The sequence below is a fragment of the Mus caroli genome, unplaced genomic scaffold (assembly GCF_978045245.1).
Source record: "Mus caroli unplaced genomic scaffold, Mus_caroli_1 scaffold_5, whole genome shotgun sequence".
NCBI lineage: Eukaryota > Metazoa > Chordata > Mammalia > Rodentia > Muridae > Mus > Mus caroli.
Genome location: NW_028227260.1, coordinates 150217561 through 150245001, shown reverse-complemented (window position 1 = coordinate 150245001; position 27441 = coordinate 150217561). Strand labels below are relative to the sequence as shown.

General features: G+C 43.1%; 1 protein-coding gene and 1 long non-coding RNA gene across 3 annotated transcripts in view; one reads left to right on the top strand and one right to left on the bottom strand.

Moving 5' to 3' along the window:
• LOC115030063 (uncharacterized) overlaps positions 1–27441 on the bottom strand; it is a 215673-nt gene that overhangs the window by 73697 nt on the left and 114535 nt on the right. The window lies entirely within an intron of this gene.
• On the top strand, positions 8945–15670 carry LOC147004862 (protein SSXA1-like). The gene is made up of 6 exons (XM_085837796.1): positions 8945–9000; positions 11429–11555; positions 12010–12124; positions 12421–12510; positions 15037–15153; positions 15558–15670. Exons 2-5 carry the CDS (start codon positions 11460–11462, stop codon positions 15147–15149), a joined length of 414 nt encoding a protein of 137 aa, XP_085693922.1. The 5' UTR covers positions 8945–9000; positions 11429–11459; the 3' UTR covers positions 15150–15153; positions 15558–15670.

Sequence of the window (27441 nt, the reverse complement as noted above, 5' to 3'; positions counted from 1 at the left end):
CAATGGAAAGATAAAGAAGGAAGGACAGGACTTTTTCAACCTTATGTACTCCCTTTACCTGTAAACTTATGGGGAAGAGATGTGATGTCAGCCATAAACTTTATACTGACTAGTGATTATTCTCAGAAAAGCAAGGAAATGATGAAAGGAATGGGATATATACCTGGACTAGGTCTAGGAAAAAATTTACAAGGTAGAATTTCACCAGTTAAAGCCACAGTAAAAGCAGATAAGAAAGGGCTGGGTTTTTTCTAGGGGCCGCTGAGGAGCCTTTGCCCATTCCGTGGTGTACGGAGGACACGATGTGGGTGCCTCAGTGGTCTTTATCATCTGAGAAATTAAAAGCAGCTAACGAATTAGTACAAGAACAATTAGACCTGGGACATGTAGAACCCACACAATCACCCTGGAACACCCCTATTTTTGTTGTAAAGAAAAAGTCAAGTAAATGGAGATTGTTACATGACCTCAGAGCCATTAATGCACAAATACAAGTTATGGGTCCTGTACAAAGAGAACTCCCCCTACTTTCAGCTCTACCTAAGGATTGGAGAATTATAGTAGTAGATATTAAGAATTGTTTCCTTTCCATTCCATTAAACAAGAAAGATAAACCTAGATTTGCATTTACTCTACCTTCTGTTAATCATGTGGAGCCTGACAAAAGGTATCAATGGCGAGTGTTACCCCAAGGAATGGCAAATAGCCCTACCATATGTCAATTATATGTAGGAAAAGCTTTACAACCAGTTAGAGATGGTTTCCCCTCCTTAAAAATTTGTCATTATATGGACGACATTGTGATTTGTGGACCTGAAGAAGAAAGTATACAGCGAGCTTATGGCTTGCTTAATGAAACTTTAAAAAATAATGGCTTGATTATTGCACCAGAAAAGTTACAGCTGTCTAATGTTAGTCAATTTTTAGGAGCCACTATTACTTTACGGTGTGTTACCCCACAAAAGATTAGTATAAGAAAAGATCATCTAAAGACATTAAATGATTTTCAAAAATTATTAGGAGATATAAATTGGATTCGACCTTATTTAAGGATCCCTACTTCGGAATTAAAACCTTTATTTCAAATTCTAGAAGGAGAATCACATATTACCTCATTGAGCAATTAACACCTGAGGCTTCTGATGTTCTTAGGAAGGTAGAAGAAGCGATCCAAACAGCACAGCTAAATCGTATAAATGAGCAAAAACCTTTTTGCCTATGCATATTACGAACCATAAATTTGCCAACTGCTGTATCATGGCAAGATGGTCCTCTAGTATGGATACATCCACATATATCCCCTAATAAGACTATAGAGCATTATCCCACCATGGTGGCAAATATGGTCCATAAAGGTATAAAAAGTTCAATTACGCACTTTGGAAAAATGCCGGATAGCATAATTGTTCCCTATACTGCTGCACAAATGCAAACATTGTGTGCGACTATAGATGAATGGGCTATTCTTAGATGCAGTTATTCTGGTTTAATTGATAATCATTATCCTAAACATCCTTTGTTACATTTTCTGTTATTGCATCCAGTGATATTTCCAAAGGTAACGGCTAATACTCCTATAAAGGGAGCCATTGATATTTATACAGATGGATGCAAAACAGGAATTGGAAGTTATGTGATTAATGAAAAGGCTGTAAGGTTGCAATTTACACTAGGAGCCCCTCAATTGGTAGAATGTTTGGTGGTTTTAGAAGTCTTTAAAAGATTTCTTATGCCCATAAATATTATCTCTGATTCTGTTTATGTGGTTAATGCTTTACTAACGTTAGAGACTGCTGGAAATTTTAAGCAGTCTAGTCCAGTAACTAAAATTTTGATGAAAATACAAAATTGTATTTTGATGCGTGAGCATCCCTTTTATATTCAACATATTAGAACACATACATCATTACCTGGACCTATGGTTAAGGGTAATGCAATTGCTGATTCAGCCACCAGAGATATGGTTTTCCTATCACAAAATTCTATAGAAAGTGCAAAAAATTTTCATCAACTTTATCATGTCCCTGCTTCTACATTACGACAAAAGTTTAAGCTTACACGAACAGAAGCTTGATATATTGTCCTACAGTGTGGTAGGTGTGTAGAATTTATTAATGCACCTTCCGTGGGCGTTAATCCTCGTGGATTGTGACCCCTAGATATTTGGCAAATGGATGTCACGCATATCCCAGCTTTTGGGAAATTACAATATGTACATGTGTCCATCGATACCAGTTCTGGTGTCCTACATGCCTCTCCCTTGTCAGGGGAAAAAGCAGTTCATGTCATATCTCACTGCTTAGAGGCTTGGGCTGCATGGGGTAAGCCCATAGTTCTAAAGACAGATAGTGGTCCTGCATATGCTTCTTCTAAATTTAGCCAATTTTGCAAACAAATGCAAGTGAAACATATTACTGGACTGCCCTATAATCCACAGGGCCAAGGCATCATTGAGAGAGCCCATCGTACTTTGAAACAATATTTGCAAAAACAGAAAGGGGGAATAGAGGCTATGACGCCAAAGATGGCTCTATCCCTTACAATATTTACTCTTAATTTTTTAAAATTGGATGATGCTGGAAGATCACCAGCCGAAAGGCACGGACAATGGCCTCAATCGCCCAATGAAATGGTCAAATGGAAAAATGTCCTTGATAATAAGTATGGCCCGGTTCCTATCTTAATCAGATCCCGGGGAGCTATTTGTGTTTTTCCACAGGGTGAAGAAAATCCACTTTGGGTCCTGACGCGACTGACAAGGACCGTGAAAGAGCAAGATGAATCCCAAAATGATCCTCCAGCTCCTGATGATTGAGACCGGGATAAGTATACCTTTGTGGGCCATAGTAAGATCATGGCCAGTACCTTTACTGGTACATTCCAATTCTTCTACCTTGCCTTTGTTTTATGCAACAGAATGTTTTCTAGATGCGCCTTGTGCACGACAAACTCCTCAAGAGCCACGGGTGTATAATAGTACGAGTTTTCATTTAAATTATACACTATGCTTTGTGCATAATGTGGGTAAACCTTTTACACCCTGTATATTTTTAAAGAAAAAGATTATCTCTAATTGGGCAGACCCCATTATCCAAAATAAAGTGAGCTCTGGAGTGTTACTTAATGCTTTAACGCAAGTCGTCCAAGGAGTGCAATTAGGCTCAGGTGATGTTGGAAATAATATAACTTCACCTATAAACATCACCACTATTATGATAAAGGGAAAGGTGACTATTCCCAAAAGATCACGATGGCCTGTTGGCAATGCTACTGCTAAACGCAGCGTGCCCTGGTGTCATCCGGACCTCACATTTCCTATAGTTTTTTCACCTTGTCAATCAAAAATTTTTCCTCGAAAAGAAATAGCAAAGGGTTTTGTTTTGTCACCTCCATTAGATTTTGCTGTAATGAATGATAAAGGAGATGCTACAGGAAAAGAAAATATTTGGCCATATTACCAATGGATTTTAAGTAATGAGGCAGGTGCTAGTACCAGTCTGTCGGCCTTTGCACTGCTGACTGGCACCTTTCATGAGATACTGAATGTTTCTGCCACACTTTCCAATACTTCTGCTCATTTAGATAACGTGACAACTAATAGAGTTATCAGAAATATGACTACCTCTCCAGTAGAAGTTCGTGTTAGTCCTCCATTTTTCTTTATATTGGCTGAATTTCAAAATGATACAGAATGGTTAGATTGTACAAATATCACTTGTTTTTTGACGCAATGCTGGAATGGAACCAAATTCTTAGCCTTAGTGGTACAGCTACCAATCTTGGTCCCTGTACCTGTTGAGGCAGATCCAGAGAAGTTCCCAATAATGAGTCTAGTTAGGCAGAAGAGAGATTTTGGAATCACAGCTGCCATTGTCACTGCCATTGTGGTGTCTGCAGCATCAGCGGTTACTGCAGGAATTGCTATGGCCAATCAAGTTAATAGTGCTGATACCATAAGTCAGATAGCAGAAAAAACGTCTGAGGCATTGCTCACTCTGCAAAGGGTGGATTCTCATATCGCCTCAGGATTAACGTTAGTGAATCAGAGAGTGGATATTTTACAGCATAACATGGAACAGATGATGGATGTCATTCAAATGAGTTGTGTGGCATCCACTCCGCATGTATGCATTACTCCCAATAGGTATATTAATAATTCTTTTATTAAAAGTACAGACCTATCGAATTATCTGAAGGGGAACTGGTCGCAGGAGCTGGACAGACTGCAGAAGAGGCTGCAGATACAGATCCTGAATCTTAATGGAACCAGAGTGGAACCTGTGACTTTGGAGACTTTACCTCTTGGCTTTCCTCTGCTTTCTTTTACTTTAAGGAATGGGTGGGAGTGATTTTGTTTGGTGCTGCCATATGCTGTGGACTGGCGTTCATGCTCTGGTTGGTATGCAAATTTAGAACCCAACAAAAACGTGACAAGCTGATTATAACTCAGGCACTATTAGCTATTGAAACCGGCGCCTCCCCTGAAGTTTGGTTATCTATGCTCAAGAATTAGTCTGCATCTGAGTTCTCTGCTCTTGTGCATGAGAGAGACTCAACAATCATTGATCAGCCCTTGCACATTGATGCATATGACAGGGTGATCATGATTTCCCCACTAATTCATTTTTTGGCTGGCCTCTTTTGCAGAGTTCGCCCTAGGTCATTTAGCAGTTACTGTCACACAGCACTGGGGTATCCAGAGACGGGCAATTTTCCTCATGCACAGGCCAACCTAAGACACGGGGCCCGGTGGCGATAGGGTTACCCTACGACGGGAAAGGCTGTGACATTGGAGGAACGACCTAAAACCGGGGCCACAGCAGATGGACATAATTGCACAGGCCTAGTCCAGCCTCATTTTATTCAAACAAAAAGGGGGAGATGTGGGAAGCCACATGTGCCGTTGCAGAGTGGCACAGGCTTCTGCTGGCCACCACGCATACATAGGCAATAAAGTTTTTTTTGCCAAGATGAGGTTTTGAGAATTAACCAAAATTGACCAATCAGATGAGAGAGAAGTTGACCAATCAGATGAGAGAGAAGTTAACCAATCAGATGAGAGAGAAATTAACCAATCAGATGTACGCATGCAAATGAGGTGGTAAGCATCAACCAAGCACAACCAATCCGGGTGTGAGACACGCCTCTCCTAGGCCTATATAAAGCAGCACCAGTGCTGGGCTCCGGGTCTATTCGCCTCTACAATCAAGCTCTCCCAATAAACATGTGCAGAAGGATTCTGTTGCAGCGTCGTTCTTGCTGGTCGAGTCGGAAACGTGCAAGAGGGTTGCCATCCCACAATCATACCTCTGTCCCATAATTGTACCTGTCTGAAAGAATTGCAGGGATGGAAATGGAGAGGAGCCTGAGGAAAAGAAGGTCCAGTGACGGGCCTAAATTGGGATCCAGCTCAAGGGGAGGCCCCAAGGCCTGACACTATTACTGAGGCTATGGAGTGTTCACAAAAAGAGACCTAGCATGACTGGTCTCTGAAAGACCCAACAAGCAATTGAAAAAAATCAGAGAAAGGTATTTGCACAAACCCATGGATAGCAGCAGCTAACCACTGTTGTTGAATTAGGGAAGGCTGAGAGAAGTTGAGGAGAAGGGTGATCCTGTAGAAGGATCAGCAGTCTCAATTAATCTGGAACTCTGGGATCTCTTAAACATTGGACCATCAAACAGACAGGATACTCCAGCTGATATGAGGCCCCCAGCACACATACAGTAGAGGACTTCCAGATCTGTGTTCATTCAGAGATGATGAACCTAACCCTCAAGAAACTGGAGACCCCAGGGAGTTTAGAGGTCAGGTGGGGTGGTGGAGTGGGTACATCCATGTGGAGACAGGAGGTTGGGGAGGAGGTGTGGGATGTGGAGCAGTCATAGGGTGTATGGGAGGGAATAAAATATGGAGAGTAAAAATTAATTAATTAATTAGTTAATTAAGTAAAAAAAGAAAAAGAAAAAAAAAGAATCTTATGTAGTGGCATTAGTCACTAGGTGCTTACCATAACTGCTTTAAACTGCAGACACTCAAATCGTACTGCAGAATATTGTTGCCTTGGGACAGAGAGAGATGGCTCAGACAAAATGTCTCTTACAGAGCAAGCCTGACCATCTGAGTTGGGTCCTTTGAACCCATATAAAGATGGAAGGAGAGAGTCCATCAGAAGTATGTAGGATGATGATAAGTACCAAATACAGTTGGAGAAGGGCCTGAAGTTCTAGTGGGTCTTAAAATCATTTATTGTTATTAATTACTACTACCACTACATGCATTTCGGATGTGCTTATGTGTGTGTACATGCCACTATGTGCATGTCAGACAATACATTCGTCTAGCTGGTGCTCTCCTAATAAGTGGATATTAGCTCAAAGGTACAGAATCCCTAGGATAAAACACATAGAGTGTAAGAAGTTTAACAAGAAAAAAGGCCCAAGGGCTGGCGAAATGGCTCAGTGGTTAAGAGCACTGTCTGCTCTCCCAGAGGTCCTGAGTTCAAATCCCAGCAACCACATGGTGGCTCACAACCACCCATCATGATATCTGATGCCTTCTTCTGGTGCATATGTAGATAGCAACAGTGTACTTAAATATAATAATAAATAATTCTTAAAATAAAGAAAAAAAAAGAAAGAAATAGAGAAAGCAAGCAAGCAAGCAAGCCCAAGCAATGATGCTTCAATCCCACTTAGAAGGGGGAACAAAATAATCACTGGAGACAGAGGGAGAGAGGGACCTGGGTGGGAGAGGGGCAGGGGAGAGGAAAAAGCTGGGGGAAGGATCAGGCATTGGGGGAGACAGGAGACAGGTCCAGAAAGCCAGGAGAATGGAAATATGCTAGTGCTGGGGTGGAAGTTGGGGGAACCTCTAGAAAGTCCAAGAGCCCCGGGATGTGAGTCTCCCAGGACTCAATTGAGATGACTTTAGCTGAAATGCCCAACACTAGGGAGATAGAACCTAAACGACCACCTCTAGTAGATAGACGTGGTCTGCCTTGGAGGGGTAGAGTCACCAACCCACTTTCAAAAGTTTTGACCCAGATTTGGTCCCATCTAAACAAAATGCAGGAACAAAAGTGGAGCAGAAACTGAAGGAAAGGTTGCTCAGTGACCAGCCCACCTTGGGTCCATCCCATGCTGGGCACCAATTCCTGACATTATAACTGATGCCATGTTATGCTTACAGACAGGAGCCTGGCATGTCTGTCCTGTGAGAGGCTCTACCAGCAGCTGACTGAGACAGATGCAGATATTTATAGCCAATCATTGGACTGAGCTCGGGGACCACTATGGACTAGTTAGGGACTTTGGTTTGTTTTTCCAAATTCTTCTGTTGAGTAATAAGTCAATTGTTTGCATTCTTTTCTTTGTTAAATATAAACTATATGCAAATGTAGGCTATAAATTTTCCTCTTAAAAGTGCTTTTACTGTTTCACAAAGTATTTGTAGCATTGTGATTCTGGTTTACTCAGTTCCAATAATTCTTAAATTTCTTGTTTGACCCATTTCTGATTCAGTAATGAACTGTTAATCGCCATGAGGTTATATACTTAGTAGAATTTTGTTTACTGTCTATATTAAGGATATTGCACAATGGCTGGGAAGGATATGTAGAATTATTTCAATTTTTCTGCATTTATTAAGGTTTGTGTTGCAGCAGGTGCTCTACTGTGGAGAAGGTCCTTTGTGCTGTGGAGTAGCATGTATATTTGTGTATTCTTGGTGTTTGAGTTGAATCCTCTGTAGATATCTCTTAGGTCCATATGGTAAAACAGGTTATTGAATTCTGAAGTATCTGTTTCTTTCTTTATTTTTGATCCAGATGTCCCACCTTAGCAGAAGCTGGAGTGCTGAAATTGCCTCCTATCATGAAGTTTGTGTTAATCTGGGGTTTTAATTCCATTAATATGCTTTTATGAATTTGGGTGCACCAGTGTTTTGTGCATATTTGCTTTGTACTATAGTATTTTATTAATTGATTGATCCTTTGATTAAAATGAAGTAGTTTTATTTACACTTACTGCTTAAGGCAATATATGGAAAAAAAGTGGGGACAGTGGACAGCCCTGACTTTTTATGTTTTTAGAGGGACTGCTTCATGTTGCTCTCCATTTAGGATAATGCTGACTGTGGGCTGTGGGGGAAGCCATTCCTTTGTAATATGACTTAAAATTAATTTATAGAAATGATTAAGAAGAAAGCATAAGGAGAATATGCAGTTGAAGTCTTCATGCTGGCCCCAAGGTCCACGGACCATTGCCTTGCCAGAAGAAAAGTCTCAGTCATTCTGAGCAGGCCATTATTGACAGAGCAGTCCTCAGAATTCAAAGTCTAGAGAGCATTAAGGGGTCAGTGGAGGCACATACAATTTGAGTAGAGAAGCCTTCCTAACAGAAGCACTTGGGAATCCTTTAAAGAGCACCATAAACTCTAATCACATGCAGACTGTTTTGCTATTATTCATAAGAATATTAGTATTAAAAAAAAGCTCTTAGGTCTTTGGAGAAAGAGCACATATAGGAATAATTTCAACTCAATGCTGTCCTTTAATAAATTAAATGTTATGAGTTTATTGTAAAGAGGTCCCAGGTTAGAATGACTAAGGAAGACAGAGGAGAAAGATTTGAAGTGGTTAGCCATATTTTTTAGAGAAACAACTGCACAGTAAAGGGTAGCCTAGATATAAGGGAAAGCCCAGGTATCCAGAGGAATGCACGTTTCAACAGGTAAAGAGAAGCAGGAGTAACCATTGCCGGGGGTGGGATGATCATCATACTTTAGTGGGGATATTTAGTACATCCCTTTGGTGATGTACTTCCTGCCTGGAACCCTGGGCTCCAACATTCCGTTCTTACCTCACTTCCCCCTTCAGTTCCCTGAGGAATTCAAAGGGTTTGGCTGCTCTGGCTGCTGAGTCTCTAGCAACAGCTGAATCAAGGTGCTTTTTTGGGTCTCTTCTTGGAGAAACACTCCTTTGTCCCTTCCTGTCTGAGGTAGGTTATTCCTTGGGGATGTCCCAGTAAACTAAACCTTAACAGACAGAAAAGTTAGCCTGTATAGACCAACTTGTGCCTTTCTTGTGTCTCCAGCATTCCTCAGCCCTTAGAACTGTTCTTTGAGCTAAACTGTCACTGGGCAATTACTTAAGAAACCTAGAAATTATAACCCTTTTATGTCTGATAGACAGTATGTCACTCTTTTTGAGGGAAGCAGTGTATCTCTTAGCTTCACAAACTTTGAAACTACCTATATGCCTTGAGATTTCCTCCATCCTCAGTGACAGCAAATGATCTCTGTCCTAGGGGCTACTTTTGAACTTCCTCTTGGATGAAGACACAATCTTCAAGGTCCCAGAGACACCTCAATGTCTACTCACTAAAAGATTTCTGAGGGGTTTAGTTTGAGGATCCATGGTTAGTGTATCTTGAGATGTGCCAAGTTCTTTGACCTTGTGTGACAGTTGGTCCTGTAGATGTGGATATTCTAGGTATGTTATCTAAACCACCCTAGTAACAGCCCAGCGTGTTATACTCTACTTAACATGTTTACCCCCTTTCAGCATAGCATCAACATATAGCCATTTCCTAGGTCCCTGGAAACCATCAGTTGGGGGGGGACTATTAAATGTGTGGCAATCCTCTCACCATGTATATATTGGACACACCACAAAATATCTACACATGATGTAGGGCACTGTACCACAAAATGGTCATCTAAATTCCTTAAAAGGCGGGTACAGGAGAAGTGTTTGGGTCCATAGTTTTTCTGTTAACCTTAGCAATGTAGCCACATTCTGTCTCCAGGGGAAAAACTTGAGTAGGTAATGATGTAGACACATGTATTTAAGTTTCAGCAGGTGCCCAAAATGTCTTTTATTTAAAAATTTAATGTGTCTATTACTTTTAAATCTATTTATTAACTTATTTACTTACCCTAATCCCCAATTGCAGTTCCTTCCCTTCTCTCTTCCAATTCCTCCACCCACCTCCCTTCTATCCCCATCCACTCCTCCTCTGTTCCTCTTCAGGAAAGGGCAGCCCTCCCATGGATATCAAGCAGTCTTAGCATATCAAGTTGTAGGAAGACTAGGCACATCCTCTGTTAAGGCTAAAGGTAACCAAGGAGGAAAGAGTCCCAAAGGCAGGCAACAGAACACAGACAGCCCCTGCTCCTGCAGTTAGGAGTCCCACATGAAGACAAGCTCAACTGTTATATGTGTAGAGGGCTTAACTCCATTCCACGCACACTCCCTGGATGGCGGTTCAGTCTCCATGAGCCCCTATGGACCAAAATTATTTGATTGTTAAGTTTTTTTCTAGTGTCCTTGAGCCTTCTGTCTCCTTCAGCCCTTCCTCCCCCTCTTCTCAGGGTTCCCTAAGCTCAGCCTAATGTTTGGCTGTGTGTCTGTGCATCTGTTTCCATCAGGTGCTGGGTGAAGCCTCTCTGTGCCTATTACTTTTGTAATAAAATATGAAGTTAAAGCATTTATTTACTAGGGAACAGAAAATTCTGGAAATGTTACACAATAACCCAGAGCTGGAAGAGACTACAGGAAAGGAGCATGGGAGGTAACATATAGGGAAAGTATGATGGTTGAAGACACACCTGTGTCTGCTTATCAAATATGCCTAATTCATCATATTTCTCTGTTTTTCCTATTGATTTCCACAGGAGTGAAGCTTTATGATTTCTCTCTCCTACTCTTTTCTTTTTTGGCAAAACTAGGGAATTAATGCAAGGGCCACTCACATGTTACATAAGAATCCTACTACTAAGCTACAACTTAAACCCTGATTGCTTCTTTGAGACAGGATTTAAATATATATTACTCAGTCTGGCTTAGATCTCACTTTATATTGATTCAGACAGGCCTTGAACATACGACCCTTCTGCCTTAGCCTCCCAACTACCCTGTGTTACAGGCATAGGAAGGGAACTCTGGCTTCTCTTCCTCCCTTACAACTCACCCAAGGTAGCCACAAACTAGTCACTAAAGGGTCTTGTAAAACACTAGCAGCTATTCTTTCTCTCTGCTTGTATTTGGTGCTTGGTGTACCTTCTTCTTCTGAACTCCTCACCACCCATATTCTAGTGACAACGGCTGCATCCTTATCCTCTATGAAATCAGTTTTCACTTTCCTCGCCTGAGTGAGAACATGTGCTTGCCCAATTCAATAACTTTCTATTTCCTTTAATCTCCATGAAAACTTCAGGGCAATTAATCAGGACAGACACCTGACCCACTCTCAAAGACTCAGGAACCTTCATACATGTTTATGCGTGTTCATAGAATCTAATTTATTCCTAACCACAAACTCTCCCATAGACCTAATCAAGGATAGATTATCTCAGGGTGAAAAGGAGTACAAGAAATGTCAGCACCCGTCTCTTACTGTCTATCTGAAATCCCTTCCTTCACAGGACATTTGGTTTTGCGCTTGAAGAAGAAAAGATGGTGTCTGTTCAAAATCACACTGACATGGAAACAGTGAGTTCCTGTGTAAAGATCCCCATGGAAGTGCTTTATGAACCAAAGACCATCTGCAAGGTGAGGGGGCCAGTTAGAGGGGTGAACAGAAGCAGCTGAGTGACCAAGGGCCACTGTAGAATGGCTTATCAGAAGGTGGAAGTAAGAGGCACTTGTAACAAGGACTACAGTCTCCATGGACCTCCATAAGTCTCTGGATTTCTCTCCATGCACAAATGCTCCATGAGTCCTTGTACAGCCTCCCCGAGGACTTCAGATTAGTGACCTAGTACTACATTCATTTGGTGACACTCAGTCCCTTGTAAATGGGTGAGGAGAACACTCGAGCAGCATTGAGCATTTCTAGTGGCTGGGGAAAAGGCTGTCTCTCCCTCAACCCTCATATTTCCCAGGATCGATTGTCTTGATTCTCTGGTGGACCACAAAGGTCGTCCGTCACAGAGGGCATTCTGGGATGAATGGCACACACATTCAGCAGAGCAGTTGCCAGAGATTTCATTCCCTTCTTTTCTAGGCCTTCCAGGATATTTCTACATACTTCTCTGATGAAGAGTGGGGAAAGCTGACTGAATGGCAGAAAAGTGCCTATGTGTACATGAAAAGAAACTACACCAGAATGACCGACCTAGGTAAGATGAAATCTGGATTCAGACCAGTCTGGGGGTTTCCAGTTTGTTTTCTCTGCCACATTATCTCAACCTGTAGCAGGGCCCTCTCCCCTGATACCTTTCTTTCCTGAGAAATGTCAAAGTGCTTGTCGAGCCTGCTGCTCTTTTCCATCCTGTGCAGAGCTGACAGCATAGATCATAGGCAATAGGGCTCAGGCCTCTTGTGGGCCTTAAGATCTGGGCTGTAGCCCAGCTCCTAGCAGCATTTCCCCTCGTTGTGCTGCCTGTTAAAGAACAAGCACACTGCTTCCTCTTAGGGGTCACCGTGAACCAACCAGTTTTCATGCGTGGCAAGGAGCAGGCCAAGCAATCCCTGGTCGAAGGCATTGAAGTTCATGACAGTGAAGGTGAGTGATCAGGGAGAGGCTGTGAAAGGGCACCTTCTCAGTCAAGATGCACGCTAAGATGATTGGCAGCTCTTTTCTTCTTCAGATCAGGGTTGTGTGGAACAGAGCTCATTCTGAGGATTATGTAGAAGATCCTGTCATGCACAATTCTAAAACATTATTGTGTACATTATTCACAGAGCTTGCACATACTTTCATCCTGACACTCACTTTCCACATAGGGATCTTCAGCTGGCCTATGCTCTGTGAAGGGCCCATGCACTCGTCTGGCTACAAATGACAGGGCTTTCATGGTGGACCCCTTCCACTGTGATCAAGTTCAGGACATAGCTATACCTGAGAACTGTCTGCCCCACAGCCCCAAGCCAGGGGAACCCCCGGATGCAGCTGACTATGGAATGGGGGTTTCCGCAGCTGCAGGGTCCAGTGTAGTGGAGAGAGAGTTCTGGGAGCTGAGGTTGGTGGCCAGTGAGGACCCAGCTAAGGACTGACTGTGTGAAGGGAGGGACCCTGATAGTGCATATGTAGGTGCTTACTATTATCTGACACTCCAGTTCCAGAGTATCTGACACAGTGTTTCCTCCACAGGCATACCCACACACATGTTCCACATACACAGAGACACACACAAAGACAAATGTCAACATACAATAAATGGCTATCCATTCAGTCTCTGTCTTCTTTTAGTAGTACATATACCCCCTCATGAATGACTCAGCAAGGTGAATGAAAGGTAGCTAGCTGAGGATTAGTGACTAATGGCACATCTTGGCATATCAACAGATAGGGTGTAGGCACCACCATGCCCCATTCCTCTTGAAGTGCTCTCACCAGCATCAAGTGTGATACCCCCTCTGCCACGAGGTTCTTTAATACCTACATCAAAGGCTCCTTTCTCTCTTCCCAGGACCCTGCTGCTTTCACCTGCACACACCACCAAGGTGTGATCATCTGCACAAGCCACCACGGTGCATTCACCTGCACACACCACCACAGTGCATTCACCTGGACGCACCAGCACAGTGTGTTAATCTGCACATGCCCCCACATTGCATTCACTTGCACACACTGCCATGGTGTGTTCATTGCCACAAGCCACCACGTTGCATTCACCTGCACCCACTGCCATGGTGCGTTCATTGCCACATGCCACCATCGTGCATTCACCTGCATGTGCCACCACGGTGCATGCAGTGCTGTCTCCTTCATTCTGTTCACCCTTTACTTACTGTGCACGCAGTGCACCACCAGATTCTGTGTGCATACTTCATATTCCAGCCTGTCCCAGAGCCTTTGGCTTCCTCCAGCGCTTTTCTTCGCCTAATGTTTGTTCCTCACTCTTAATTACATCTCTTCTGCTTGTGCAAACGACAGTGTAATAACAATATAAAGGCAAACATTGTAGCTCTGCAAACTAGGTTTACTTAGGATATTTGTTTCCCATTTAAACACCCGTGTTCTTATTTTATTTAGTTACAAAAAGTGAACTACTTTGTCAAGTGTGATTAATACGTTTTGAAAAATCCTTTAAAAACACCTGCAAAAGATCAAGCCCTTTAACATTCTGTCATGGAAGGAGGGGCTCACCAGCTTCTGCCCCTCTCAGAGGATATGATGGCAGTTGCCAGGTGCTAGGGGAAAAGGCCAATGAGGCCCAATGCACATATAAGTAAGCCTAACTAAACTCACTGGGTCTCACTGATACCAACCAAGAGACAATAAAAGGGAATCTAGGGGTAGCAAGGAACGGCGTCGTTGTGACTCATGCGAGCCTTTAGGAACACACGTGATCAAAATATATTATATATGCATATAAAATATAATAATGAAATGGAACAACATATATAACTACTACATTCTAATAGAACATTTAGAAAAATACATGAGAAGACACTTAACCTCTAAGACAATACAAACATACTACTCACTACCTGAATATGTGCTTCAGTGTTTAAACCTGCTGAAGAAGGCAGCATGCTGAGGAATAACCCAAAATGTGTTCCAAGAACAGTAGGCTCAGAGATACTGGCATACCCAAGAGAAAGCACAAGCTTTGGGGACAGACAATAGGGTGGCATGGATGAGAGGAAAGCACAGGGAAACAATACTGTGGTTTCCATGGACTGTTTGAGGCACTCCCCCAGCACCAGTTCAGATGTTAGAATGGGTCTCTATAATGATAATTTGACTTGTCCTTCTGAAAGTCGTGTGACACTGGATTAGTCTTCTACATGCTCTGAAGCTAACCCTGAAATCCATACAATATAAGGGAATGGTCACTGGGTCCTCCTCCTTCTGGAGCATAAAATTGGAAATCTATATCAGGGGATAAGGAAGCTGATGGGGACAAGACAGTACACTGGACGGTATAACCCAAACTGACCTTTGGTCTTTATTGCTACATGGGTGACATCTCAATCTCTGTGAGGCAGCAGTAAAGGCCCACGGGCTCATGGGAGGGACAAGCCCTGTTCTTTTCTGATGAGAAATGCCTAGCACTCATGCACTAACATCTCCACATTTTAGAAACTGGTGGCCATCAGGTCAATGTTTGGAGCCACCGGCTGCGAGAGAGGAAGTATCGAGTGATATATGAAGAGATTAGTGATTCTGAAGAAGAAGAAGATGATGATTACTGAAATGGTAAGTGGTCCTCTGACACATCTCACAACACCCAGAACACACACGTTTCCCATATGGTATTAGACCCTACCCAATCATCCACTTCTAGTCCTTTGGGGTGCAAGACTGAACGGGAAGTAACATGTCATGCTTCCTTTACTCTAGTGCTGGGTAGTTTGGAGACCTTCCTTAGCCAGTGTGCTATGGGCTTCTAAATCCCAGATTAGCACTCAAAGTGTAGGCCATTACTTCCTCTGGTGAGGTAGGCACATGCTCTAGAAGAGGGTGTGCTTGTGGGGCAGAGCTCTGAAGCTGGGCGGAAGGAGAGCAGGCAGGCTGTGAAGGACAGGTGGAAACAGAGCGCTGAGTAGGTGGTGGAAACTCACTAGCATTTCTCTTCCTTCTTTTTCTTGTCTCAACCACAGACAGTTGAAATAAGCCCACGTTGGAAGAAGGATGGAGTGGCAATTCAACATCACAGCTCCAGCTTTGAAAGACTAAATATCAGCATTATAGATACATACATATATTTATATATTTATTGATAATATACATTTATATCTAAATTTATTTATTTATAAAAGTCTAGTCGAATTCTGAGTTAAGCATGTGTCACGTGTTTGTTTTCTTAGCAATTTTGCAGGATGTGCCAAACATTGTTAGGATACTTTTTCTGTCATCCCAAACATTTCCTATTATTATTGTCACTGTGTTGAGCCCCACTAGAACTGTTCTTTCTGTGCCAGGCACTGTTTAAGCATAGATCTTTGTGTATGGCAAGCATCTGGTCCGCACTGTGGGTAGTACATGCTAAGCACTCTGTTAGTATTGTGTTACAGTGTGACAGCCACTCTGGCAGAATACCAATGTTTCAAGCAGGCGAAATGGCTCAGTGATAAAGGATCCTGCTGTCAGACTTGAGTTCAATCTTAAAGACTTACATGGTGGACACAGAGAACTGGCTCCCTCACAGTGTCCTTTGCTATTCACAACTGAACGCATTTGTGCGTGCACACACATACACACATATCCATGCTTACAAGCACAAAATAACTCAAAAAACAATTGGAAATATAATAAGCCTATCAACATTCCATTTAGCAAGGCATATACCTAATGCATATTGCTGGTTGGGTGCCCTCTACTCATATGTGGAATTGTGTGTCAGCTATCATTGCACTGAAGCACACTGCCTCCCCTTGCCTAGGACTGCCAAGCAGCTGTCTATTTGTCTATGTTAACATGTTTCTCTGTCTCCCACTCACACATATACAAGTCATCACTAGGGACACTTGTTACCTGCCATGCTACACTAGAAATGTGTCTACTTACAACTATCTCATTTCATTGTTTGGCTAGGACACACCTCCTTCCCTTTCTGCACAAGGTGAGAAATCCAAATTTTGTGATGTGGTAGAATCTGGCCTTGCTTGACCACACATAGGACCTTCATCTACCAAAGAGCCTGAGGCTCAGTGTAGACAGATGCTCATGCCTATGAAGATCAACAGTTATTTTTTTTTACCCTCTCATTTTAGCTTGTTGGGAGTAAGTGTAGTGTCTGATTCTAGGGATTGAACACAGGCCCTCCTGCATGTGAGGCGAGGGCTTACCACTGAGCTGCACTGGACTAGTAGTTATTGCTTCATTGTTGACAGAATCCCAAAAGAATGTTAAGGCAGAAAGATTACTCTGGGCTTACAGTTTCAGTGGGCTCAGTTGATAGACGCTTTTTCCATACACGCAGCATATGAAGGGAGGATGTTCTTCCTTTCATCTTGGATTAGGGTGGCCAACCAGGAATATAGGAAGGGCCCAAGGCAAGAAACAGACTCAAGTACATGGTTCTAATGAGCTAATTCCTCAAGCACTCTTGTCTCCCATGTAACTACCAATACCAAGTGACATTGCCAACAGATTGTCTTGGCGATTAGATGAGAGATCCCACAACATAAGTATTTTCAGAAATGTCCTCACACATGGGAAAAAGTGGAGCTTTTCCTACTATGTCCTAGACTTCTCTGAAACACTCAGACTATCACAATTAACACACATAGTTGTTTGTGTCATTTCCAGATGAGGTTTCACTAAATCACCCAGGCTGGCATCAAATTTGCAGTTGTCCTCTGTCAACTTCCAAGTCGTCAGGATCCGAGCTTCTCCTGGGCTATAATCATTATCGTTTGGTTTATTTTTGTTCACTGATATATGTTCCATTATACATTCCAGGCTATACTGTAACTCACTTTACAGCCCAATTGTGGTATTTGTGCCCCACACTGCCTCTGGAGTACTGGGCTTCCAAGAGTAGACTACTGTACATCGTGTGATTGAATACATTTCTAAGTGAGTTTAACATTGACCTAGGTCCCTAGAAAAGGATTTAGGGAGCAACAAGCTAAGGAAGACACTATGGTCATCCCAAGGAAAATGTTGTGAGCAGTATTCACCAAACTCACAATAAAGAATACTCCTCGGGGGCTGGAGAGATGGGTTAGTGGTTAAAGTGCTGACTGCTCTTCCAGAGGTCCCGAGTTCAAATCCCAGCAACCACATGGCTGCTCACAACCATCTGCAATGGGATCTGATGCCCTCTCCTGCTGTGTATAAAGACAACGACAGTGTGCTCATATACATTATGATAAATAATAATTATTTAAAAAATACTTCTCTTTAGCCTGGGATATGGTTTACTAGTAAAGATTGTCTAACATATACCACAGGCCTAGGGGACAAGGTATCACTCTAGAAAAATAATATACACTGGAAGAAATTTAGGATTTTATATGAACAGGAATAGATGATAAAGTAGATATGTAACAGAGCCTAAGGGAGGTCTCACAAATGTGGAACTAGAGCCAAGTCCAAAGTCAGAGCCGAATGGCAGCACAGGTAGAAGAGCTTATGGATTAGAAGAATTAAGGCTTATATCTGAAGGACATACATAGTACAAATGAGATCTGGGGTTCTGCACCACTGCAGGCAAGGGACACATAACCTGTGTTGGTATGATAAAGGTTTCAGTCAGGTCTAGAATTATTATTAGTGTTCCATGGTCGATGCTATGAGGTGAGCTATGTCATATGCCCATTTCACATAGCACTCATATGTAGGAGCCATAATGCCCCATATAACTCTCCTAGGGATGATGCAGGTAATGTGTGTTCCTGTGCATATGGCTGTGATGAACAGAACTGTAGAGAGGGAAGAGACAAGAGACCTCTGCTTCAGCACTATGTGAGATGCACAGAGGGTTCAGAGGTGCTGATAAATGGATGTGATCAAAAAAAACAATCCAAATGCAGAAAGAGATGGTTCAGGGTGAACTTCAAATGAGTAACCACGTTTAAATTTGTGTTCTTGTGTAATTTTGTATTGGATGGGCATGAAACTTGAAGGGGTATCAAGATGGAAGGTGGAGTCTTTAAATAGGTACAAAGAGTAACTTTGTATACAGGGGCCAGGAAAGTAGTAACAGGGACAATCATGGAGAAAGAAGGGGACTAGCAAGATGTGGCTAGGGGTGGGACAAGGTATGGGAACATGTCATCATGAAACCCATTACTTTATATGCTGCCTTAAAACATCAAAGAAATAGAGTCTTGAGGATGAAATGGGAAGAGAAAATAGTCTACTTTTGAATCAGAGTTAAAGGTCCTCCATTGGACAAAGAAAATCTTACATTTAAAGAAAACTGGGAGTCATGAATGGATGTTGGAACCTGGCTGTTCTTGTCACTCTCTAGAAGTGTCCTTACCGTGTCATCTGTGTCACTAACTCTCACTATTGGCCATCAGAACAATCACACATGTCACGTACTGAAGCTCAAGCCCATGGCAAATGCTAATACTGGAGGACTAATGCTTTCCAGCTGCAGTAGCATGTTGAGAGGTCTGTGGTATGGACCTTGTGGTGCAGGGTTTTGAAAATAAGCCCTAAACCATTTTGATTTACAGTCATGCAGAATGGAAGGCTACCACCCATAGCTCAATTCATTTATGCATATTTAAGTGTTCTTCATATATTCCTATAGGAATTAAAATGTATATGATTTGTTATGAACATACTAGGAATCCCAAATAACTATTTGTGAAAATACCAAATATGCAATGAATACAACTGATATGGTCCAAGTGCCAACTGAGACATTTTGAAGTTCTGTATCCAAGTTATTCAGAAATCAAGCTGTACTTGCACCTGAAATTTGCTTCCTGGGGGATACTCAGTAGGTACATGTCCACCCAGAAAAGACACTGCATGTTGGTGTGGATGTCAGCCCTAAAGTGTACTGTGCTTGCTGAACTGGAGGGCATGGGTTGGTCCTGTAAGTTCCAAAGTCTCTCAGCCTCTTTAACACATTGTCAGGCCCTGGTGCTGAGCTCTCACCTCAGCTTATGGCTCCTGTCCTGTAGGTACAAGAAGATGAAAAGCACCGCTACTGCATGCTGAGTTGTTTTAAGTGGTAAATTGGGCTCTTCCTTTCTCTCACTTCAGATGCTTTATGCAGACGCTCTTCAGTTCTCACTCTTAGAGTGTCTGGACCAGCCCATTCCACAGAAACTCCTTGTGAGTCTCCTATCGTGGAGAATCTGGTTATAAGTCACCAATTTTACCCAGCTCAATGAGCAAAATAGCTTTAGGAATCAGCCAGTAACTGACAATGACACAAAGTTTAGTGTCTCTTGGAATGAGAGAGTCTGAACATAATGAATAGGGTGCAAATATTTCAAGAAACAAAGGAATCGTTAGAGGTATTACAGGGGATGTTAACAGGTGAAATTTATAAGTTCCCTGCTCTCCTACACCATCCTCAATAGTTCAGCTTGCATCAATCAATGTATTAGCGGAGTACATATGTGGATGTACCTACTTCTAAGACAGAATTTCTGAAGGTCCTGGTTATAGCTGGTGTGGCCTGAATAAGTCTTTTAGTGAGAAGCTATTTGTGCATTTTAGCATTGTCCCTGAGGCTTAGCAGATTTAGCCGTGTCCATTAGTTATCAGCAAATAGACAGCATCCTAACTGTGGCAAGAATGACCAAATGTCAAGAGGAGATGTTGGTAGCAGTAAATATTTACTAATGATGACAACAATCAGGAAAAGGTACCCCTTTTGTGTATTTTAGCACACTATAATGACAAATTTGCTTATAAAGCCAATTTTTTCTAATTATTCATTTTTATGCTCCTAAGTTAGTGCTGCTATTGGATTGGATTTGGCTAGAGAAGGGTCTGATAGCACTTACTGCAGAGATTCTTAACTGGCCAAAGTGGTGTGAATAGGTGATTGTGCAATTCAAAACCTATTTTTTTTTCTTTTGAGGCAGTGTTTCTCTGTGTAGCTCTGACTGTCCTGGAACTCACTCTGTAGATCAGGCTGGCCTCGAACTCAGAAATCCACCTGCCTCTGCCTCCCATGTGCTGGAATTAAAGGCATGCTCCACCACACCTGGCTGGAATTCAGAGCCTTAACGAGGCATGCATATTATCTCATCCATTGGCCAGACAGCTCCATAGAAGTAAGTAAAGAAAGAATGTAAGTTAGAAGAGAGAGTGGAGTTGTGTGGCCTCAAGGTTCTAGGACATGACATAGCATTTGCATGCCTGAAGTCTCAGCAGCTGTTACTACCTGAAGAAGATTGGGCCTGCATAACTTGTCACAGAGAGTGTAGAATGCTTACGAGCCTCTCTTCCATTCCTGGGGATTGGTAGAAAGTTAATAGTTGCTAGGGAGAGGGGCTTATGAAATCCTATTCCTTCCTGAGATGGATCTGTAGGTAATTAATGCTTTCAGGGGATGAGGGAGATTTACTTCTGTTGTGGAGCCACTTCTAAGGTACCCATGATTCTAGATTTAATCCCTTAGCAATGCCCCTACAGGAAACAAATGTAAACCATGTGTTGATTAAAACATCTTGAAGATAGAAGAGACTACCTGGGTGTGATGATTTGTATATGCTCGGCACAGTGAGTGGCACTATGAGAAGGTGTGGGTGGCTGTGTTGGAGTTGGTGTGACTCTCTTGGAGTTGGTGTGACCCTGTTGGAGTAGGTGTGATCCTACTGGAGTAGGTGTGTCACTGTGGGCCTGGATTTTAAGACTGCCTGGAAGCCAGTCTTCTGCTAGCAGCCTACAGATGAAAATGTTGAACTGTCAGCTCCTCCTGTAACAGTTCTGGCTAGATGCTGTCATGCTCCCTCTTTGATGATAATAGACTGAACCTCTGAACCTGTAAGACAGTCCCAATTAAGTATTGGCCTTTTAAGAGTTACCTTGGTCATGGTGTCTGTTCACAGCAGTAAAACCCTAACTAAGACAGAGGTTGGTACTGGGAGTTGGGTATTGCTGTGATAAGCCTGACCATGTTTTTGTTTGGAAGAATGTAGATTTTGGGACTTTGGATTTGGAGAGCAATGGAATGCTTTAAATGGGGCGCAATGGGCTATCCTAGAAGGAATATGGACAACTTTGCTGCTGTGAGTGATTAGAACTGTGCGGACCGGGCCCAAGAGGTTTCAATGTAGAAGGACTTCAGTACGTGGGTCAGAAACTGTTTCTGTGGTATTTTGGGGAAGAATGTGGCTGCTTTTTGCCATTGTCCACAGAGTCTGCCCTGACACTAAGGTGAAGAAATTTAGATCAATTGCTTTGAAACAGGAAGTCTCAAAACAGCCTGGTGTAAATTCTGTTGTGTGAGGGAACTACAGTTCTCTCTTATGAAGTGCATTTTAATGAAAAGGAGCAAGTTGAGAAAGGAAAGAAAGAAAACATGTGGTTCAAGAGTCCAGTTAAAGGGGCACCAGGAAGTAGAATGGAGCTGAATCCTGTGTTCTAGAAGAGACCAGATTAAGGGAGTGGGACTTTGGGGCAAGAACCTACCCAGCTACATTAGATCCAGGCATGGTGGTACACACATTTAATCCCTGGAGACAGGAATTCAGATCTCTGAACTCAAGGTCAATCTCTAGAATAGCCAAACTTAAACAGAGAAGCAGGTGATGAGAAAGATAAGACCCTCATCCTAGCTGCCTGGAGGTGAGTCTTCCACTAGCAGCCTCCAGATTACAATGTAGAGTCCTCAGCTGTTGCTGCACTATGCCTGCCTGGATGCTGCCCTGCTCCCACCTTGATGATAATGGACTTAACCTCTGAACGTGTAAGCCATCCACAATTAATTGGTGCCCTTTATAAGAGTTGCCTTGGTCATGGTGTCTGTTCACAGCAGTAAAACCCTGACTAAGGCATTTGCTGTGTTCCACATGGGCCTCTCCTCTTCCTACTGGCCAACCTCATGGCCATACACTCATGATCTACCTTCTCTCTGGTGGCTCACACCCCCAACCCTGTATTCTTCTTTCTTCTCTCCTCATGGTCTCTGCCTGAGACGTCAAGTTCAGGAACTCTGCTCTTCCTCCTCCTCTCTTCTGTCCAGCACAGGCTGCAGGCTTCTTTATTAACCAAACAGGGATAACTTGGTGGGGTAATGTTTATATAACAAAAGCTGGTGTATGTGAGGATCTCCTTGTTTTGGAGAAGCCAGATCATGGGGTCCAGAATTTAGCATTTGCATATAGGTAGCACCAGACCAACCCATTACACAATGGGATAATGTATCTTCTTAAAATTGAATATATGTCTGAGATGAAACTAAACTCTGTGTGGGTCAGATGCATTTACATGTACAAAGCTAAAAAAAAAAGTGGCTTTTGGTAGCTGTGTTAGTTTTCTGTCATTGTGAACAGACACCATGACCAAGGCAACTCCTGTAAAGGCAAACACTGAATTGGGGCTGGCTTACAATTTCAGAAATTTAATTCATTGTCATCATGGCAGGAAACATGGTGGGACACAGGGAGATATAGCAGCTGGAGAAGGATCTGAGAATTTTACATCTTGATCCATTTGCAGAGGGGTAGAATGAGAGGGAGAGCGAGAGGGACGTAGGGAGGAAGAGGGAGAAGGAGTGGGGAGAGAGAGGAGATAGACAGAGAATGCTGGACACTGAACTGCCTTGAACTTTTGAAACCCTAAGCCCCCAGTGACACATCTACTCTCACAAGGTCAAAGCACTCAATCTCTCTCCAGTAGTCACTGAGCAAACATAAGGAACACTGAACAAACTAAGTCAAAGCAAACAGCCCAGAGCAAGCTAAGGAAGGCAACTTGGTCACATGGGAGCAGTTGCATGACTCTAGACAAACTGCAAGGCAACCTTCCTTAAGGCCATTGTGTAGAGAACCAATGTAGTGCAATGAGCCTCAAAGATGCGAAGTAAGGAGAGAAGTAGACTGGAGCTTTTGTAGAAGGAGAAACAATTATTTGCCATCCTTGTTTGTAGCCTTTCTCTCTTAATACTTTGCAGGTTCTTCTGTCCCTTTTTCTTGCAAACATCAGCCCTCCTGTCAGTTTCCAGTCCAGTCTCTTCCAAAGTGTGCCTTCACCGCTCCTCCCTCAGTTCCCCAACAGTGTGCTCAAACAGCCCCTTCTCCCACGTTCCCCAACACTAGCAGCTCCAAACGATAACCAGGGTTCTAGCCTATCTGCTCAGCTCAGCTTCTCCTGGCTCACTTGTCACAAACTATCTTCTCACTCTGTTAGCACAATTCTCTTTCCACTGTCTCCTAACAATATGGTGTCTGACTCAGCTCACTTTTTCCTGGAGCTACCTCAGATATTCTGTTGATTTTTCCCTCTGGTTTTTGAGTAAATCAAGTTGGATCACTCCACTCTTCTCTCTCCTCCTCTTCTCATTTCCTCTGTCCAGCCTCCCCTCCCAGATTCTCCAGTCTGATCACCTTTCTAAACAGTTTGCTAATTTATCTTGGAAGCAGAGGCAGCTATGGGAGCCACAGCTGGCAGAGAGCACAGGAGATTTGGGGCAGAGGGGCTCTCAGCCGGGCTGTTGTGGGTGATCCTTGGATTCTCTATCCTCCAGGAAAAGTTTCACTGTTCCAGAAGATGGTGATGATTCTGACGAATGAGATGCACGTGTGGTGGTATCTCTGGAGGCTAAAGCACAGGGTCCAAGTGGTTCCAAATAGCTGGGTGCAGTTTGTCTCAGGGGCACCTCTGGAGGGTCTGTCTGGTTCTATTCAGCCTCTAGAGGGCAGACATGAGTCCCCGACCTTGTTCTCTGCATTGTCCTATCTTTTCTGTTCTGTTTGTAATGCAACTGCAGTTAAGAACGTGTCCAGCAGAGGGCACGGTGTACGTGGATGTTCTCCAGGAACAGTGTTTGCTGGAAATGAGAGCTAGACTCCAGGCTATCCAAATTGGAGTATCCAGCACAAAATTCAAGCCTTTTCTCATTTTAAAAAGATTTTTCTCGTAATTAATTCAACTTTACTCAGACACAAAAATTTTCGTGTCTTTGTCTTAGTTATTGTTCTATTACTATGACAAACACCATGACCAAGACAACACTTATAAAAGTCAACATTTAATTAGGGGCTAATCCAGAGGGTCAGTCCATTACCATCATGGTGGGAAGCCAACAGGCACATTGCTAGAGCATTAGCTGAGAGTGTTACATCCTGACCCACAGGCAGGAGAGAGAGAGAGAGAGAGAGAGAGAGAGAGAGAGAGACTGGGTCTGGTTTGGGCATTTGAACCCTCAAAGCCTATTTCCAGTGGCACACTTTCTTCAATAAGGCCACACTTCCAAATGCCTTTCATATAGTGCCACTCCCTGGTGTACAGTATTCACATCTATGTGTCTCTCTGTGTGTGGGGCATTGTCATTCAGACCACTACATGAGTCAAAAGAGAAATCAAGAAATTAAAAAGTTTGCAGAATGGATTGAAAACGAATACAGAACATATGCAAACTTATGGAATACAATGAAGGCAGTTCTAAAGGGGATATTCCTAGCATTAAGTGCTTATATAAAAAACACAGAACTTAAAACTCTAGAGCAAAAAGAGGAGATCACTCCACAAAGAAGCAGATGGCAAGTAATAATCGAATTCAGGGCAGAAATAGAAAGATCAAACAAAAGAAAGCAACACAAAGAATCCATGAAACAAAGTTCTCTGGAAAGTTTTTCTTTCCAAATTTTGATTAGGTATTTTCTTCATTTACATTTCAAATGCTATCCTGAACGTCCCCCATACTCTTCCCCCCCTGCCCCGCTCCCCTACTGACCCTCTCCCAGTTCTTTGCCCTTGTGTTCCCCTGTACTGGGGCATATAAAGTTTCCAAGACCAAGGGGCCTCTCTTCCCTAGTCGGCCATCTTCTGCTACATATGCAGCTAGAGACACGAGCTCTGGGGGTACTGGTTAGTTCATATTGTTGTTTCACCTATTGGGTTGCAGACCCCTTTAGCTCCTTGGGTACTTTCTCTAGCTCCTCCATTGGGGGCCCTGTGTTCTATCCAATAGCTGACTGTGAGCATCCACTTCTGTGTTTGCCAGGCCCAACATAGCCAACCTCACAAGAGACAGCTATATCAGTGTACTTTCAGCAAAATCTTGCTGGAGTATGCAATGGTGTCTGTGTTTGGAGGCTGATTATGGGATGGATCCCCGGGTGCAGAAGTCTCTAGATGGTCCATCTTTTCGTGTCAGCTCCAAACTTTGTCTCTGAAACTCCTTCCATGGGTGTTTTGTTCCCCTTTATTCTTCTTTCTTCTCTCCTCATGGTCTCTCCCTGAGACTTCAAGTTCAGGAACTCTGCTCTTCCTCCTCCTCTCTTCTGTCCAGCACAGGCTGCAGGCTTCTTTATTAACCAAACAGGGATAACTTGGTGGGTAATGTTTATATAACAAAAGCTGGTGTATGTGAGGATCTCCTTGTTTTGGAGAAGCCAGATCATGGGGTCCAGAATTTAGCATTTGCATATAGGCAGCACCAGACCAACCCATTACACAATGGGATAATGTATCTTCTTAAAATTGAATATATGTCTGAGATGAAACTAAACTCTGTGTGGGTCAGATGCATTTACATGTACAAAGCTAAAAAAAAAAGTGGCTTTTGGTAGCTGTGTTAGTTTTCTGTCATTGTGAACAGACACCATGACCAAGGCAACTCCTGTAAAGGCAAACACTGAATTGGGGCTGGCTTACAATTTCAGAAGTTTAGTTCATTGTCATCATGGCAGCAAACATGGTGGGACACAGGGAGATATAGCAGCTGGAGAAGGATCTGAGAATTTTACATCTTGATCCATTTGCAGAGGGGTAGAATGAGAGGGAGAGGGAGAGGGATGTAGGGAGGAAGAGGGAGAAGGAAGGGGGAGAGAGAGGAGAGAGACAGAGAATGCTGGACACTGAACTGCCTTGAACTTTTGAAACCCTAAGCCCCCAGTGACACATCTACTCTAACAATGTCATGCCACTCAATCCCTCTCAAGTAGTCACTGAGCATCCAAATCTATGAGCCTACCGGGACCATTCCCATCGAAACCAGCATGGTGGCAAAGCAAACAACCCAGAGCAAGCTAAGGAAGGCAACTTGGTCACATGGGAGCAGTTGCATGATTCTAGCCAAACTGCAAGGCAACCTTCCTTAAGGCCATTGGGTACAGAACCCATGTAGTGCCATGAGCCTCAAAGATGTGAAGTAAGAAGAGAAGTGTACACTGGCGCTTTTGCAGAAGGAGAAACAATTATTCGCCATCCTTGTTTGTAGCCTTTCTCACTTGCTACTTTGCAGGTTCTTCTGTCTCATCTTCTTTCAAAAATCAGCACCATTCTCAGTTTCCAGTCCAGTCCCTTCCAAAGTGTGTCTTCACCGCTCCTCCCTCAGTTCCCCTACAGTGTGCTCAAACAGCCCCTTCTCCCACGTTCCCCAACACTAGCAGCTCCAAACGATAACCAGGGTTCTAGCCTATCTGCTCAGCTCAGCTTCTCCTGGCTCACTTGTCACAAACTATCTTCTCACTCTGTTAGCACAATTCTCTTTCCACTGTCTCCTAACAATATGGTGTCTGACTCAGCTCACTTTTTCCTGGAGCTACCTCAGATATTCTGTTGATTTTCCCTCTGGTTTTTGAGTAAATCAAGTTGGATCACTCCACTCTTCTCTCTCCTCCTCTTCTCATTTCCTCTGTCCAGCCTCTCCTCCCAGATTCTCCAGTTTGATCACCTTTCTAAACAGTTTGCTAATTTATCTTGGAAGCAGAGGCAGCTATGGGAGCCACAGCTGGCAGAGAGCATAGGAGATTTGGGGCAGAGGGGCTCTCAGCCGGACTGTTGTGGGTCATCCTTGGGACTCTCTATCCTTCTGGAAAAGTTTCACTGTTCCAGAAGATCTTGACAATTCTGCCGACTGAGATGCACGTGTGGTGGTGTCTCTGGAGGCTAAAG

Excerpts from the sequence above, each read along its gene's own strand:
- LOC147004862 (XM_085837796.1), top strand. The coding sequence starts at position 11,460 with ATGGTGTCTGTTCAAAATCACACTGACATGGAAACAGTGAGTTCCTGT. Across the intron at positions 11,556-12,009 it reads AACCAAAGACCATCTGCAAG|GCCTTCCAGGATATTTCTAC; the intron begins GTGAGGGGGCCA and ends CTTCTTTTCTAG. Across the intron at positions 12,125-12,420 it reads CACCAGAATGACCGACCTAG|GGGTCACCGTGAACCAACCA; the intron begins GTAAGATGAAAT and ends GCTTCCTCTTAG.